This window comes from Thamnophis sirtalis, unplaced genomic scaffold (genome assembly GCF_051295495.1).
Source record: "Thamnophis sirtalis isolate CommonGarterSnake01/CBP01778 unplaced genomic scaffold, rThaSir2_p1.2 scaffold_11, whole genome shotgun sequence".
NCBI classification, from domain to species: Eukaryota; Metazoa; Chordata; class Lepidosauria; order Squamata; family Natricidae; genus Thamnophis; species Thamnophis sirtalis.
Window position 1 is genome coordinate 26,328,082 of NW_028261391.1, and position 15,297 is coordinate 26,343,378.

The 15,297-nt window shown below is 38.2% G+C and overlaps 1 protein-coding gene across 1 annotated transcript; it reads right to left on the bottom strand.

Moving 5' to 3' along the window:
* Window positions 1-291: 291 nt before the first annotated feature.
* Window positions 292-15,236, bottom strand: SELENOT (selenoprotein T). Its single transcript, XM_014072486.2, has 6 exons — window positions 14,976-15,236; window positions 9,464-9,574; window positions 8,793-8,919; window positions 6,219-6,306; window positions 5,170-5,322; window positions 292-4,654 (listed from the first exon to the last, which is right to left on the bottom strand). Exons 1-5 carry the CDS (start codon window positions 15,110-15,112, stop codon window positions 5,198-5,200), a joined length of 588 nt encoding a protein of 195 aa, XP_013927961.1. The 5' UTR covers window positions 15,113-15,236; the 3' UTR covers window positions 292-4,654; window positions 5,170-5,197.
* Window positions 15,237-15,297: the final 61 nt, after the last annotated feature.

Sequence of the window (15,297 nt, forward strand, 5' to 3'; positions counted from 1 at the left end):
ACCTTGGTCGTTCTGTTTCTCTGTTTAGATAAGGAAATATCTCTGAAACAATGCACCAAACAGATCATGGGTTGTCTAGTATTTAAGATTTACAGCAATTTTATGAAAATATAGTGTGGAAACAAATCTTCTATTTTGAATGTCAAATTCTTAGTACAATTAATAGCACCTAATTTAACATTTTCATTCCAAAGTCACACACACTATATCAGTACATGTAAATTTGGAGTTCTTTCAGGTTTATTTTTCAATGAGATTAAACCCCAGACACACAATAAATGTACATAAAACTGAATTAAAAGGGCCTAAGCCGTATTGAAAGACTTAGGTTTTATTGAAGTCCAACAGTTTTGATATATAGTAAAATATAAAGTTGATTATATATAAAAGCAGAAATTCTATTTTGATTGGCTATGGTGAAGTTAAGCTTTATATATTTATTTCTTCCCTGAGATGAGATTTAACGATGTATTACATAGAATTTGAAAAAAATGAGAAGTTTAAATTTGGAACAAGAGAAAAAGATATGTATTCTGAATGAAATAAATAATAAGAGTGGGAATATTACAGAAACCTAAATACATTACTATATATCCTATGACCAAACCAATAATTTCCATAGCAATAACAAAATATATTTGAGGATGCAGAGAAATATCTGTTATTAGTTGAGCAAACGTTATGGCACACTAATTTTAAAAAATACACCATGTTGAACATATCACATAAACATGTGTGTTATATATGTCAAGCAATACTTAATCCTGATTTTAAAATAAGACAAAAATCCCAAATGTATTTCAAACTAAGTCTTTCTCACAGAGTTTACAGTAGGCATTACATATACTGAACAAAACCAAAAGGGTTAGAAATCCACAGGCCATTATAAATTTTCCATCATAACTGACCTGAATTAAGAAGACTTTAAAAAAAATTTAATATATCATTGGAACTGCTTGATTTTCATACAATCACTTGAAGTTTGAAATGAAGTGGATCTATATATCCATCAAAATTTGTTTTTATTATTTCTTCATATACTTTAAAATATTTTTAATTAGTTCTTGTTCCATGCTGGTTGTTTGGATTTTTTTTGTTTTGTTTTTGGTTGAGGAAGAATCTCAATCATTCTGCAATTTTATTGTCCCCCCCCCATTCAAAAATCTATTAAAATACTGTAGATATATGGAAAACTATATGGCAAATAAGTAAACACGTTTTCATTAATGTTTGCTATACTGTCAGTCAATGTGTCTAGGTGTCAGAACTTTATTTTTGAAAACATAATTTTTTACAATCAAGGGTAATATTTGTAGCTCAGGGTTGAAAGGAAGGGTTGTTGGTACTCTCTGAGCTTGGTTGTTTTCTTTCAGATGTTTCATTACCCAAACTGATAACATTATGAAATGTCTGCAAGAAAACAACCCAGTTCTCTGAGCATCCACCTCCGAGAGCACCTCATAATTCATCAACAATTTTGAAAAATTATTTTTTTTAAAACAGCTTTTTACAAGGAATTAATTTTGTAGTAAGAGTAGAAACAAGTATCTGCAAAGCTTGTGCAACTATGTAAGAAGTCAGAACTAATAGTTGCAACACTACAGGCAGTCCTCAATTTACAACCACTCATTTAGTGACCAACACTGACAAAAGTGACTTACGACCATTTTCCACACTTACAGACATCGCAGCATCCCTGGGGCCATGTGATCAAAATTCAGACGCTTGGCAATTGCCATTTATTTATGACGGTTGCAATGTCCTGGGGTCACGTGATTTTACCTTTTGCGATCTCGTAAGCAAAGTTAATGGAGAAGCCAAATTTACTTAACAATTGTATTACTAACTTACAATTACTAACTAACAACTGTGGCAAGAAAGCTAATAAAATGAGGCACAATTCATTTAACAACTGTTTTGCCGAAGTTTGGGGCTCAACTGTGGCCATAAGTTGAGGACTACCTGTAACTGATGTTTATCAAAGTAGGGCTACTGCAAAATATCCACTCTATTCTTAAAAATATGGGGACCCATCATGTCAATGCTTTTGCTTTGGAGACACCAGTGTGCAATACCCTTTTGCTGGGGAAAGCTTTATTTTCTATCCCAAACCTCAAACTAATTTTGTCACACATCAGCTCTAGATCAGTGGGTCTCAACCTTCTTAATGCCGTGACCCTTTAATATAGTTCCTCATGTTGTGGTGGCCCCCAAACCATAAAATTATTATGTTTTCTGTATTCTTTCAAAAATATGTGTTTTCCGGTGGTCTTATGTGACCCCTGTGAAAGGGTCGTTCGACCCGCAAAGGGGTCCTGACCCACAGGTTGAGAACCACTGCTCTAGATGTTTCCTAATGTAAATTGATATTTGAGTGGAGAGGGGAATAGTTTTCTCCAGAAGATACCACTGAACAATGCTAATTAATAAGATCACATTATACTTTGGAATAGGGAAACCAAATGTCAGCCTATAAAAGACAAACTTGAAAAAGTTCGGAAGCAACATACAATCTTAAGAAGTGGCAGTTTAAGGTTCCCAGACTTTGAGTTAGGGTGGTTAGATTTCCATGTTGAGTATGTTACATGTTTGTTATTCACCATCTTATTTATTGTTGATTGTATATTTGTTATTTTGTTTTTAAGTTGTGAGCTACCCAGACTTTTGGAGTCAGGTGGCATATGACACAAATAACAATAACAATATTGAAATTATTGCATTGCGGAATGGAACTCTTCATCACCACCAACTTTTAAACTAAAAGTTGATTTAATTATGATTATAAGTTAACCATAAGAGTAATAATTAACAACCAAATAGCAAGTTGTGCTCTCCTGGACTTCCAAATAATAATAAATTTATTTGCCAGAAATCACAAGAGACAAATTTGAAATAGGTATCTAGGTGTTGTTTGCTATCTACAGGATTATGTTGATCAGATATGATTAGTACTTGGAGGACCAACATGAAAGGCCAAGAAAGTCACAAACAAATCCCAAAAGACACAAATGGCAAACCATTTCAGTATAGTTGTGGAAAAAATACCATTGCTATGTTGAGTTAAACTCAACTCAAGTAAGATTTGACTTTTTAGGTGTTACATTTGCAGATTATAATTACTAGGATTTAGCATGTTTTTATTTCTTCCTTTATTATTCTATTAGACAGAGTTCTGGAAGATCAAAATATCCAAATTTTAGATCTTAAGTTGGCCTTAGAAATAGACTATCATAGATTATACTTTTTTTTCTTTCTGTGCTATTGTAGAATTTCAGTGTAACAAAACAAGTCTTAAAATATCTCCAAACAAGAACTCAGAAGAACCTTAAACCCATGTAAGAAGTTATGCAAATTCACAACTTAGCAAATCAAATTAATTGTAAGTCCATCTATGATTATATGCTTTCTGAATCCAAAACTGTTTATATACACGTAGGACATTATAAATGGAAAGTACAACCCTTTTTTCTACATTTTTAACCTTATTTGTTACTACAAATGTATTTGATCAGTTACTCAAAAAATTGGGAACCAATAGAGGCTGCAGCACAATTGAAAGAATTGTGGCTGGAGCCAGAGTATATTTTGTTGAAAATAAACTAGTCAATGAAAACCTTTTCTTCAATGAATTAAAATTAAAAGTTCACACAGTTCAAAATATTTTTTATTTTTCAATGTGTGGTCTAAAAATATTATCCTTTAAAAAGTGGGATTACTTTTTGGATGTATATGTTTCAAGTAATGCCAAATATTATGTAAGGGAAATTCCAAACATCGACAATGTATATGAAATTTTTGCTTCTTTCTTCAATATATTATTCAGACAAGTTTATGAAGTGATTTAAGCTGATTTACTCACAGTAAATGAAATTTCTTTATTTAAATTAGTTTACTTAGTTCATATTTTTGACAGCATAAAGGCCGACTACTTGATCGTACAATTTGGGCCATGAAAGAGACTTCAAATTGTTGAGGGAATCTGAACATCACTTGGACTTCTGAAGTCATGACGTAGAAGGTAGTTACTCTGCATATAATTTGTTTATATAATTTAATTTTACAATGCACCATTCACTCAGCAATATACTCTGAAAATATACAAAACTTACATAACCAAATCAGTATTGTTCAGCAGCCACCAATTATCCAAACCAGTTTAAAAGACAGCCAGTACTTCTCAAGATTGATTTTAAATCACAAATATTCTATAAAGGCCACATAAAGCAAATGACTTTTTCCCAGGGAAAATATTAGAATATTAACTAATTTTGCCACCTTAATAGACATGAATATAAAGAGTTAGATCAAGACTCCACTGGTTGCATTTAATCCACATTAAATTTAATAGGTCTGAAATGCAACTTAGTCTGGATCTAATCAAATGCAAAAACTTGCAATCAAGTAATACCTGCATTTTTTTTTCTAAAACTGAACTGGCTAAATTACTTTAAAAAAACTATACAGTGTTATTGCACTCCTTGAATGTGCAGTTCTTGGACACATACCAGTACTGAAAGGGATCTTGCATTAAGATTTTCAGAAGGTACAACATGAAGACAAGTAGATCATCCAGTCTGTACCAACAGCTTTCTGTCTTCAGTACAGACCTTCATTTATTTCATTCATGTTGCCTTTCGAAAGTATCACTTAATGTCTGAAAGTAGAATAAATCAAAACAGAACAAGTTACAAGATAGCCTCATAAAGCAAGCTCAAAGATATTCAATAAAAAAGGATTAACAACACACCCACCCACCCCAATTAAGGATTTCTCCATAAGCAGACTCTACTTCAGCATCCTTCAACCTTTTTGGCACCAGGGACCAGCTCCACAGAGGGTGATTTTTAAGCAGACCGGGAGGTGTGATTTCATACATTGCCTAGCTCTCACGCATGTGCAAATGGGGCTTCACTCGCTTGCGTGGACAGGTTCCTGGCAGGCTGCGGGCCAGTGCCTGTCTGCACCCTGGGGTTTGAGGATCCCTGCTCTACTTCACTGCTTAAATATCCTAGATAGGTATAGAATATGGTCAGAAGGAAAGATCTAACTGTCAACAAATTCCAAATACTCCTTCTTGATCAGCTAAATGCTTTAACTAATATTAAATAATTGTATGATACATATACACACACACACACATCAAGCAAATTAATCATTTTAAAAACTTACAAGAAGTTTTCAGTACTGATGAATGGGGCTATGATCTATGATGTGGCATTTGCTCCATATGCACATTGAGTTTCATTTCATTATCAAGGATTTGAACAAGTTGCTGCATGGAAGGAAGATGCCCAGACTCCAGCTTAGACCACACGGGGACATCTAAAAAGCATAAGTAAAAAAGAGTAAAATATATAAGGTGAAGAAACAGCTTTTATAGCTACCTACATTCAAAATGCTTATGCAATCTATGGATACAAGCTGGTCCCTTCTAAACCAAGCAAGAATTTCACAATGCTGAAAAATCCACAGAAAATATAAACATTGCAATTCTGCAAACAAAATGTATTCTCAGAAAGCCTGGAAGAGACAATATGCAAAATCTCAGTATTGTTGTTCTAGTTACGCTGTAGTTAACTATATCATTCATGAAGATTTTGGGATATCAGTGAGTATCTGAAACTACAAATTCAAACAGCTACTCCTTTTGTTAATGATTCAAAACATTGAGAGTAAGAAATTAAAGTTTTGAAAAGTAAAACCAATATTTATTTATATTTAATTTCATTTGTTTCTTTTTAATATCAAACGATAAGACATAAATTCTCAACCAACTTTAAGCAGGCTCTTGAAAACACACGGCCATTTTTAAAACATTAGTTCAGTACAAAATACATGCATGAAAAAAACCCTCCAATTTGAGAATTTTCAAAATGAGAAATACAAACTGATTGCTCTCTAAATTCAAATGAAATGACCTTACTAATCTAAAGAAGACCATAACTAACATTATTTCACTGTTAGGATACAAATGTAATAAACAAAATAAGTAAAATAATCTTAGTTTTGTGAAAGTTTAGGCTCAGATCCAAAGAGGTTCTTTTTTATCTTTAGAAAACCGATGTCTGATCTTGAGTATCAAATTACATTTATATATTGATAAAATTCTTAACAAATAAAGTCCCCTCAAATCAGGTTTGTTTCCAATCTATGTCTTATACGGATACATAAAGTCAATTTTAAACTTAATGGGAGACAAAAAAATATTGAAAACTTACCATTTAATGTTATTTCAAATGCACCTGTTGACATACACTGGTTCTCAATCATGTTGCTCAGGAAGAAAACCATCATACAAGCATATACCTAAAAAGAGCATTTATCAGTTATTAAATCACACAATATGTTATATAACATATTTGTGAGTTCCCCAATTAAATTCATAGCAATATCTGTTATGCATACTTGTTTATTATTCTTTAATAGATTTTACTGATTTGCTATTTTTATATTAGAAAAATCATTTATATTTAGAATAAAAACAACTTATGAATAACACTGGAACATAAAATTTTAACAAAAAAGCAACCTAAGAAATGCAATATATAAATACAGTGTGTGTGTGTGTGTGGTGTGTGTGTGTGTGTGTGTGTGTGTGTGTGTGTGTGTGAGAGAGAGAGAGAGAGAGAGAGAGAGAGAGAGAGAGAGAGAGAGAGAGAGAGAGAGAGAGAGAGAGAGAGACTCTAACAAAAGCTCCATTAAAAAAACTTATAGTTTCACAATCTGCGTATTAATATTCTGCTACAGCCCTAATAATACTTAATGAGCATTTGTTCAGTATTATTCAAGGATGAGATGATATAAATCTTACCAAGATGGCTCGGAAGTTTTTTAGTCAAACATTAAAGAAGCACTTTAAAAATACACTTTCCTCAAAGAAAGTATATAACCAGGATCAAGTTATTAAACTTCAACCCATTCTTCATTCAGTTATTTATTTTAAAGTGTTAAAATTTTAAAATTAAATTCTAATTTTGAAGATGTTAAATAGAATTTTAAACACTCTTATATCAATTATAACCTTTTTGTTGTTGGGTGCCAAAAAAATGCATGCTGGCACAGGTCGGCCTCCCTGATTTTGCCCTCTTCCAAGGTGGGGGAAGGGCTGCGGTCGGGTTCTGGTAGCTGGGAAAGAGCTGTAGGTGCTGACGCCCCCCCCTGCTCAGGATGTGATCTGGGGGGCCTCAGCCTGCGGTCCTGAGGCTCTCTGCTTTAGTCCAGCCGCAATTCCTTGTTTTATAGCTTCCGCTATAAAGTCCTGGTAACTAGAGGGCATGGCTGGCATGGCTGCAGGGCATTCAAGGCTGGCAATGAAGCCAGGTGCTGTTCCGCGTGAAGGCCAGCCACAGTCGGGGTGAAGGTGGCCTCCACGCTCCCACCTTGGAAATGAGGCCCAGTGGTCCCCCAAAGCCTCGATGTGTTAATTGGCAGCATTGGGCTAAACAGACCAGGATTTAAATCAAGCTGCAGTGGCGGCAAGGGGCTTGGTTGCATGGTGCCCGTGCCTCCTTCTGTTGGGAGGAGGTATTTGAGTGCTTACTGTCGGAAGAGGCCTTGGATGCCTTCTTAGTCTTTAAGCCCTTACTGCCTGAATAGCTCTTGTGGGAGGTCTTAGCCTGAGATGGGGCTGCCCTAATAGGGGAAAAGGGGCCTTTGCTGTAGCAAGGAGACCAGGGTCAGATTCAGCGACATCCCTGCCAGTGCCTGAGGAGGGCTCAGGCACACCATTGTTGGCCATTCTGCCACCAAAGCAAAGGAAGGCATAAAATGACATCCGCAGATCTTTGTGGGCACTCTGGGCTCCACCCCCTCTGAAAATGGCATTTGCGCCTTTTTCAGAGAGGCGCCCGCATGCCCTTACGAATTTTCAGCATGTCAGGGCACTCGCAATCGTCCTAGGCTCTCCCTTGTGGCTCGCTGCTCTTTTAAAGCGAGGGCAGCCTCGCCCACACTGTCGGAGCCGCTTCGGAAATCGGTGCGCTTCCCAGCCACTGTGCGGCGTTCAGGACTCTCTCCCTGTCTCGTGGCTGTCAGATTTGAAAGAAAATGCCGCCCGTGCACGCTGTCCATTATTCTCTGCCTCCCAGGCGCGGCGTTTAAGCTAGCGAGAGAGCAGACTGCTCCTTGTGCTGTTCAGGGGGGAGGTGCGTGGCCTGTGGGCAGCAGCCCTGTGGTCCCAAACGTCCAGATCCCCAAAGTTTGGATCAAGGATACTCACAGTTGTTGTTAAGAATCAAAAGTTCTGAATCTATTAAAGTTTTGACCAAATAAGGTAAAGAAAAGAAGGATAACACGACTGTCCCAGAATAGACTGAGTCGGAAACTGGGTGTTTCCACTCATGGAGACGGGTTATATGGTGGTTAATTAATTAGTAATCAGACTCAGTCCAATCAGAGCACGAACAGTGTCAACCCATGCATGGATGCTATCTCCACCCTTATTGAGAATAATGGTAAGCCACTTCCAAAAAATATTGCCAAGAAATAGGGGCTTGTTCAAGCAGTCCCAGAGTTAAGACTAATACATAGGCATGCTGCATGTATATATACATATACATACACATATATACACACAAACAAATCTTACTTGCAGCCAAAAAATCTCTGAGCCCTTTTTTTTTCATTCCTAAATAAGATGTTTTAATTGTATTACTATGCTTGTAATGTTTTTAAAGTACATTGTTTCAAATGTTATAAGAGGATACTCATGTAATGTGGTTGAATTAAGTAAACATAGTATAAAATCTGCTTCTAGCACAATTAAAAAATAAAATGCTATTAAGAAATAGTACCTTATTTTCTTGTCCCCACTGCCAGACACTTGGAGTTTGCATGCCAAATAAAGCAAAAGGATCCTTGCCAACAATAATGAAGCCTATTAGCACTAGTTTGAAGACTGACAAGAAAGATGCTATATGTCTGGCAGAAGAAAAAAAAGATAAGTTAATTACCAGAGTAGGATAAAATAAATGTAACTAATCTAAAGAAACAAAAGTTATGCCATGCCAATGTGAATTCCAGTGGATTTTGCTTTACCATATATCTGAAAAGCTGCACATAAACTTTAAAGAACATTAACAATGGCTGAATATTATTCTTTAAAAATGGAGTCTTTGGTGTTCTCTGAACTTAGCTATTTGCTTATAGATATTTTGCTACTTTTCAGATTGTTACATTATTATTATTGTACCCAGTAATTAAAACTTAACCAGAATGCAATCAAATATTGCTTTTGAGATTTCTTAACATTACAGAACTTGATATCACCCAATCCATTCAGGTAATTCAGGGGTGTCAAACTCGTGTCATCATGGCGGCATCACATGATGCATTGGGAGTTTTTCTCCCTTTGCTAAACTGAGCACGAGCATGGCCAAGTGCATGACGCATCCACCCCGCAGGCTATAAGTTTGACAGACCTAAGGTAAATTGCTTAGCATATTTTAACTCAGAACTAACTTACCTATATATAGGTTGGGGGAGATAGTTTTCCCCTTCAATGCGGATGTCTGGGTACCGCTGGCTAATAACCCGCATGTACTCTTCAAACACCCGCCTGTATCCTCAGGAAACACTGCAAAAAGTATTTTATCACAATTAGTACTGGTATGATTGAGTATTTTATACATACATATACACACACAACCCTTTCCTCCATACCACTCTGATAAATTCAAATGCTCTAGAACTCTAAGGCAGATAATTAGAAATACTGGCAATGAGAAAAAACAAAAAACTAATATCCCCAAAAAGTGTTTTAATAGGTAATAGTTGTTAGATGTTTCTCACTTTTACCCGTGATTTTGTATAGAACAATGCTTGATATATAGATTTATACTGAGGTTGTAGAAATGTTTCCCCTCATTATATTATATTGGAAAATGACTAATACTGATATTTTATGGTTTTATTGTGACATTAGTTTATACTGTATTTTTATTTAACATACTGCATGTAGATACACACTATGCAAAACTATATGGCTAACTTTAATTCCACCCAGTATACTTTGACCTTTAAAATATTAGCAAAAATGAACAGAATAGAAAATAGTAGCAATTAAACAAGATTACATTTTTTGTGCAATACCATTTGTAACATAAAATTATTACTTTGTTGCTTCCATAGTGTTTCACATTAAAATTTGTTACAAGTCTTTCAGTAATCAAGTGTCTATATTATATCTGAATGTACAACAATCCTGTAGTATCTTGATAAGAAACAATTGGAAAAATCAGAATAACAGCTTTGGTAGTAAACCAGTCTCTTTCAGCATAAAACAAAAAAGACTTATTTAGTGCTATGACTAAGGAATTGTACATAACATTATTTATTTAAAAACTTTATTAAATGGTTGTTTTAAAAATAAAAACCTTAAAAGACTAATGTGAAATTGTTTTTTAAAATTATCTCCTGTTTTCCTACTTTAATTCCTATGTGTTTTGTTATGCTGATGCAACACTGATTCTTCAGAGACATAACAATGCTTGTTTAAAAATAGTAAGAAATAGGCACAAATATTCTTAATTCTGAACACTTCATGGGGGGAAAAGAAAAGACAATTAATTAAGGAAAGAATCAAAAAATACCTAGGGCAGAACAAAAACAAATATTCTCAAATTTCAAAATCACAAAATCTTTAATCAAATTTAAGTGGCCATCTAGCTTGTTTAGTTTCAGACTTGTAATTCATAATGTTGAAATCTCATTTCCAAAAGTATGTATGTATGGACTTAAATTTTTAAAAGATATATTGTCAGTCCATATTCACCCTTAAGAATGATAAAAATTTTGCTATTTTAGAAATATTTTGCTAAAACTGATGGCTAAAAAATTCTTAGAATAGAGCCAAGGAACATTTAATTCAGCAATATGTGGAGGATTATATCTCCAGCACCCATCACAGTTGGCTCTCCTGGCTCAGTTTCTTCAAAGCTGTAGTTTAGCAAATCTAGGCAACCCCTGGTATCCAATTCCACGGGAAATGCTACATATAAATGAAATGTTAAGTATGTTTACTGACAAGAATTATCAGTCCGTTTTTAGAATTATTCAATTGCTGTGTCAATTCTATGCATATAAACTCAGGAGTAAGCTCCAAAAGTCTGCACTGCCTGATTTGAATAACCTGTATTTTATTGCTTCATTCCTAACCATATGCTCATTTATACTGATTTAATTACTGAGCAAAGATTAAGTTAACTTGGTTTTTTTTATTTGGGGGGGGGGTTGCAGCTAGCAAAACAGATAAAAAGATGAGCAGAACCATCTACAAACATTTCTACCTTGTTTCCCTGAAAATTCGACATGTCCTCATAATATAGCCATGTCACATTTTTCTGGTGGGAAAAAATATAACCTCCCCCCCCCCCCGCATATGAGACCCCTGGACAACCCACCACCTCTGGCCATGCAGAGCACCGCTCACCAACCTAGCAGTATCCCAAAGGTGGCAGGTTGTCCAGGGGTCTTATATGCAGGGGGGAAAGTGATCGCGTTGCTTGGCGCCTTCGGGATACCGCTAGGTTGGTGAGCAGTGCTGTGCCCAGCTGAAGAGGGGTGTTGCCGGGAGGCTGCTCTCTTGCGAGCAGGCTCCCAAAGAGCCGGGCACAGCCTCATGGATGAATGGCTGTGTTGCGCTGTCACAGCAGCGGAACATAACAGCCATGAAGCGACCACACTCACGAGCAGCCACCTGGCAAACCCCCTTTGCAGCCGGCAGTGGCCATTCTGACGCATACTCTATGGTTGTGGGCCAGTTGCCTGCAGAGCATACAACCATAGAGTGTGCGCCGAGAGTGGCCACTGCCGAAAGACTCGGTTGGAAGCCGTGGAGAAAGCCAGGCTGGGATGGCGGTGGTTGTGCTGCCCTGACTCCGTAATGAGAGCTGGGCCATGCATTGTGAGGCTGGGAGGTGGGTGAGCAAGAGCGGAACAGTCGCTCGCGCAACCCCTCTCCAGCCGTGCAGAGCGCCATTCACTGGCATTTGGAAGGCGCCAAGCCACGGGAGCTGGGCGGCAGCAAACAGGCATTCACATGGCTTGGCTATACCCCTAGGCCAGTGAATGGCTCTGTGCCGAGCTGCAATGGGGGTTTGCCAGGTGGCTGCTCATGAGCGTGGTCGCTTCATGGCTGTTGTGTTGCGCTGCTGCAACAGCACAACATAGCCATTTGCCCATGAGGCTGTCCCCGGCTCTTTGGGAGCCCACTCGCAAGAGAGCAGCCGCCCGGCAACCCCAAAACAATAAACCCTCCCCCCATAATAAAGCCCAAGCCATATTTCATAGGTAAAAAGAAAATAAGACCCTGTCGTATTTTCGGGGAAACATTGTACTATCCCAAGTTAACTGCTTTTTTCACTGTAAAGTCACAACCCACACATTACCAGATTAAAGACAACCCTGTTTTCTCTACAATTTCTGAATTTCTGCATCCCTCATCCTCACTCCAATCAAATAAATTCACTGTATGTAATCACACTTTAGGCATTTCTAAACTGTCAAGTTATATTACAGATAATCCTCGACTTATGACCACAATTGAACTCTAAATTTATATTAGTAACTGAGGAATTTGTTAAGTGAGTTTTGCCCCATTTTACACTCTTTCTTGCCACATTTGTTAAGTGAATCTAGGTTTCCTATTGACTTTGCTTGTCAGAAGGTCACAAAAGGTGATCATATGACTCTGGAACATTGCAACCATCAACAAATATGATCTAGTTCTCAAACATCTGAGTGTAAGTCATATGACCATGAGGATACTGCAACGGTCATAACTGTGAAAAATGGTTATAAGTCACTTTTTTCAGTGCCATTGTAACTTCGAAGTGTCACTAAATGAACAGTTGTGTCAAAGACTACATGTACTCATCTACCTTCAAGCTGATGAAAATTACGCTGGCATGATTCTGCTGTCTCACTGTCAAATCCTATCCAGCTGTATCATCAGTGCCCAGAGTAACCTCCAACAGAAGGGCTAACAAAATTTAACAATCTGACAATTTATATACAACTTGAAGATTTCCTTGGACAGCATCAGAATAAGTGGGAAAATACTATTTTAATGTAAAACTGTCAGTTGCGCTAAGAAAAAGATGAAGGCAAGTAATATGAGACAAAAATGGTTTAAAGCATAAAGTCCATACTAATGAATACTTTCCAGCACTATATATTACAAGTAATCTTCAACTTACAACTACAATTGAGCCCAAAAATTCTGTTCCTAAGCAAGACAGTTAAGTGAGTTTTGCCCCATTTTATGACCTTTCTTTCCAGAGTTAAGTGAACCACTGTGGTTGTTAAGTTACTAACATGGTTGTTACGCGAATTTGGGCTCCTCATTGATTTTGCTTGTCAGAAGGGTGCAAAAGGAGTTCATATGATCTTGGGACACTGCAACCATTATAAATACATGTCAATCTCTGAAGTTTGATCAGGTGACCACTGGGACACTGCAACAGTTGCAAGTATGAAAATTCTCCATGTCCCTTTTTTCAGTACTGTTGTAACTTTGGACACTAAATGAATGGTTGCAAGTTGAGGACTACCTGTACTGTTCTCAACTCTTTTATCAGAAAACACCAGCTCATGTTGTGCTATTAAGCACTTAAAGTTACCTCTCTGACTTTCAAGGCCTTCCAATTCTTAAATAGCTGCCCCGTATTTATCTGATCTAATTCCAAGCTCACTTCCCACACATCTTTTAGCATAATTTCAAAATAAATATACTCAGTAATCTACAGAAATGTAAATGAAAGGCTAATGAGATTATTTAAAACTGGATCTTGCCTGTTTAATATGCATACTACGGATGTGGCAAGTTTGCCTTGATTAGGAAGGAGAGTTTGCTTTGCCAATAATTCTTGGGGGAGGGGAGAGAAAGGCAAAGGTTTTAGTACTTCCTAACTATTACAATATTGTATTTTTCTAGCCTCACACCTGCCTGCATCTCCATTCTATCCTAGATATACAGAATCCACACTGTATAGCAAACATTAATACAATCAAGCGAGTCCAGAAGTATTTCACAAGAAGAATATTCCACACCACTGCTCACAATAGAATACCTTATGCCACCAGGTTTGAAAGTTTGGGCTTGGAGAAGCTAGAACCAGGCCGATTAAAGTCTGACCTAAGCGTAGTACACTAAATTGTCTGCTGTAACGTCCTGTCAACCTGTCAACCACTACTTCAGCTTCAACCACAATAATACACAGGCAGACAATCGATACAAATTCAAAGTAAACCGCTCCAAACTCGATTGCAGAAAATATGACTTCAGCAGCAGAGTGGTCAATGCCTGGAATGCTCTACCCGACTCTGTTGTTACATCCTCAAACCCCTCCATAACTTAAATCTTAAATTGTCTAAGTGGACCCTCACCGCATTCCTAAGAGGTCCAAAAGGGACATGCATAAGCATACCAGCATACCTACTGTCCCTGTCTTACTGTCCCCATTTAGTCGCACCCATTTCCTGTGTTCATGCCCATGTTTATACTTATACCTGTTATCTCATACATGTTTGACAAAATAAACAAACAAACAAATCAATAAATATCTCCTTGCTGTTATTCTTAATATTAGCAGCAACCCAACACCGAAGCCAGCAAGTCCCAGCCGGTTTCCCTAGAAAAGAGCCCAATCTGCAGAGACATGCAGAGATTTGCATCGCCTCCTCGGCTTCTCTCAAGCGCCACCATCTCTCCGCCTCCTTTCCCCGCAGCTTCCAGAGTTCAGGATCGGCCTCCATTCCGATTCCCCCCGCCCCTTCTCCCCACCACACCCGGCACTTCCACTTGGGTCGGTTCCCCCGTCGTGAGATTTCTTGCCGCTTCCCCACACCAACCGTCGCCGCTTCCTGAACTCCCTAGAGCACGGAAATGAGGAAGCGGCGGCGACGGGCCGGGGCTGATCTTGGCGCCAGCTTACGGTGGGGAATCAGCGGGCAACGCAACAGGCCTCCGCACTCACCAGATCTGGAACTTGAGCAACGGCCCGGTGGCGTAGGCCATGCGTAGTTTCTTCCCAGGCGGTAGACCGCCCGGCTGAGCTCCAGCGCCGCTCAAGGCCACCGCCACCAGCAACAGCAGTGCCAGGGTCGGCTTCATCTTGCTCCCGCTGCCCTCTGGACCCAGAACGGCCCCTCCCTGCGCCGCCTGCCGACCCCCTGGGCCCCGGTGCGGAAAGTTTCCACCGCCCGCTCCGCCGACAGCGCTCAGGTCACGCGAGCCGGCGTCGTAATGCGCCTGCGCCGGAATGTACCTATCGCGAGCCCAAAGGGAAAGGCTGCTCC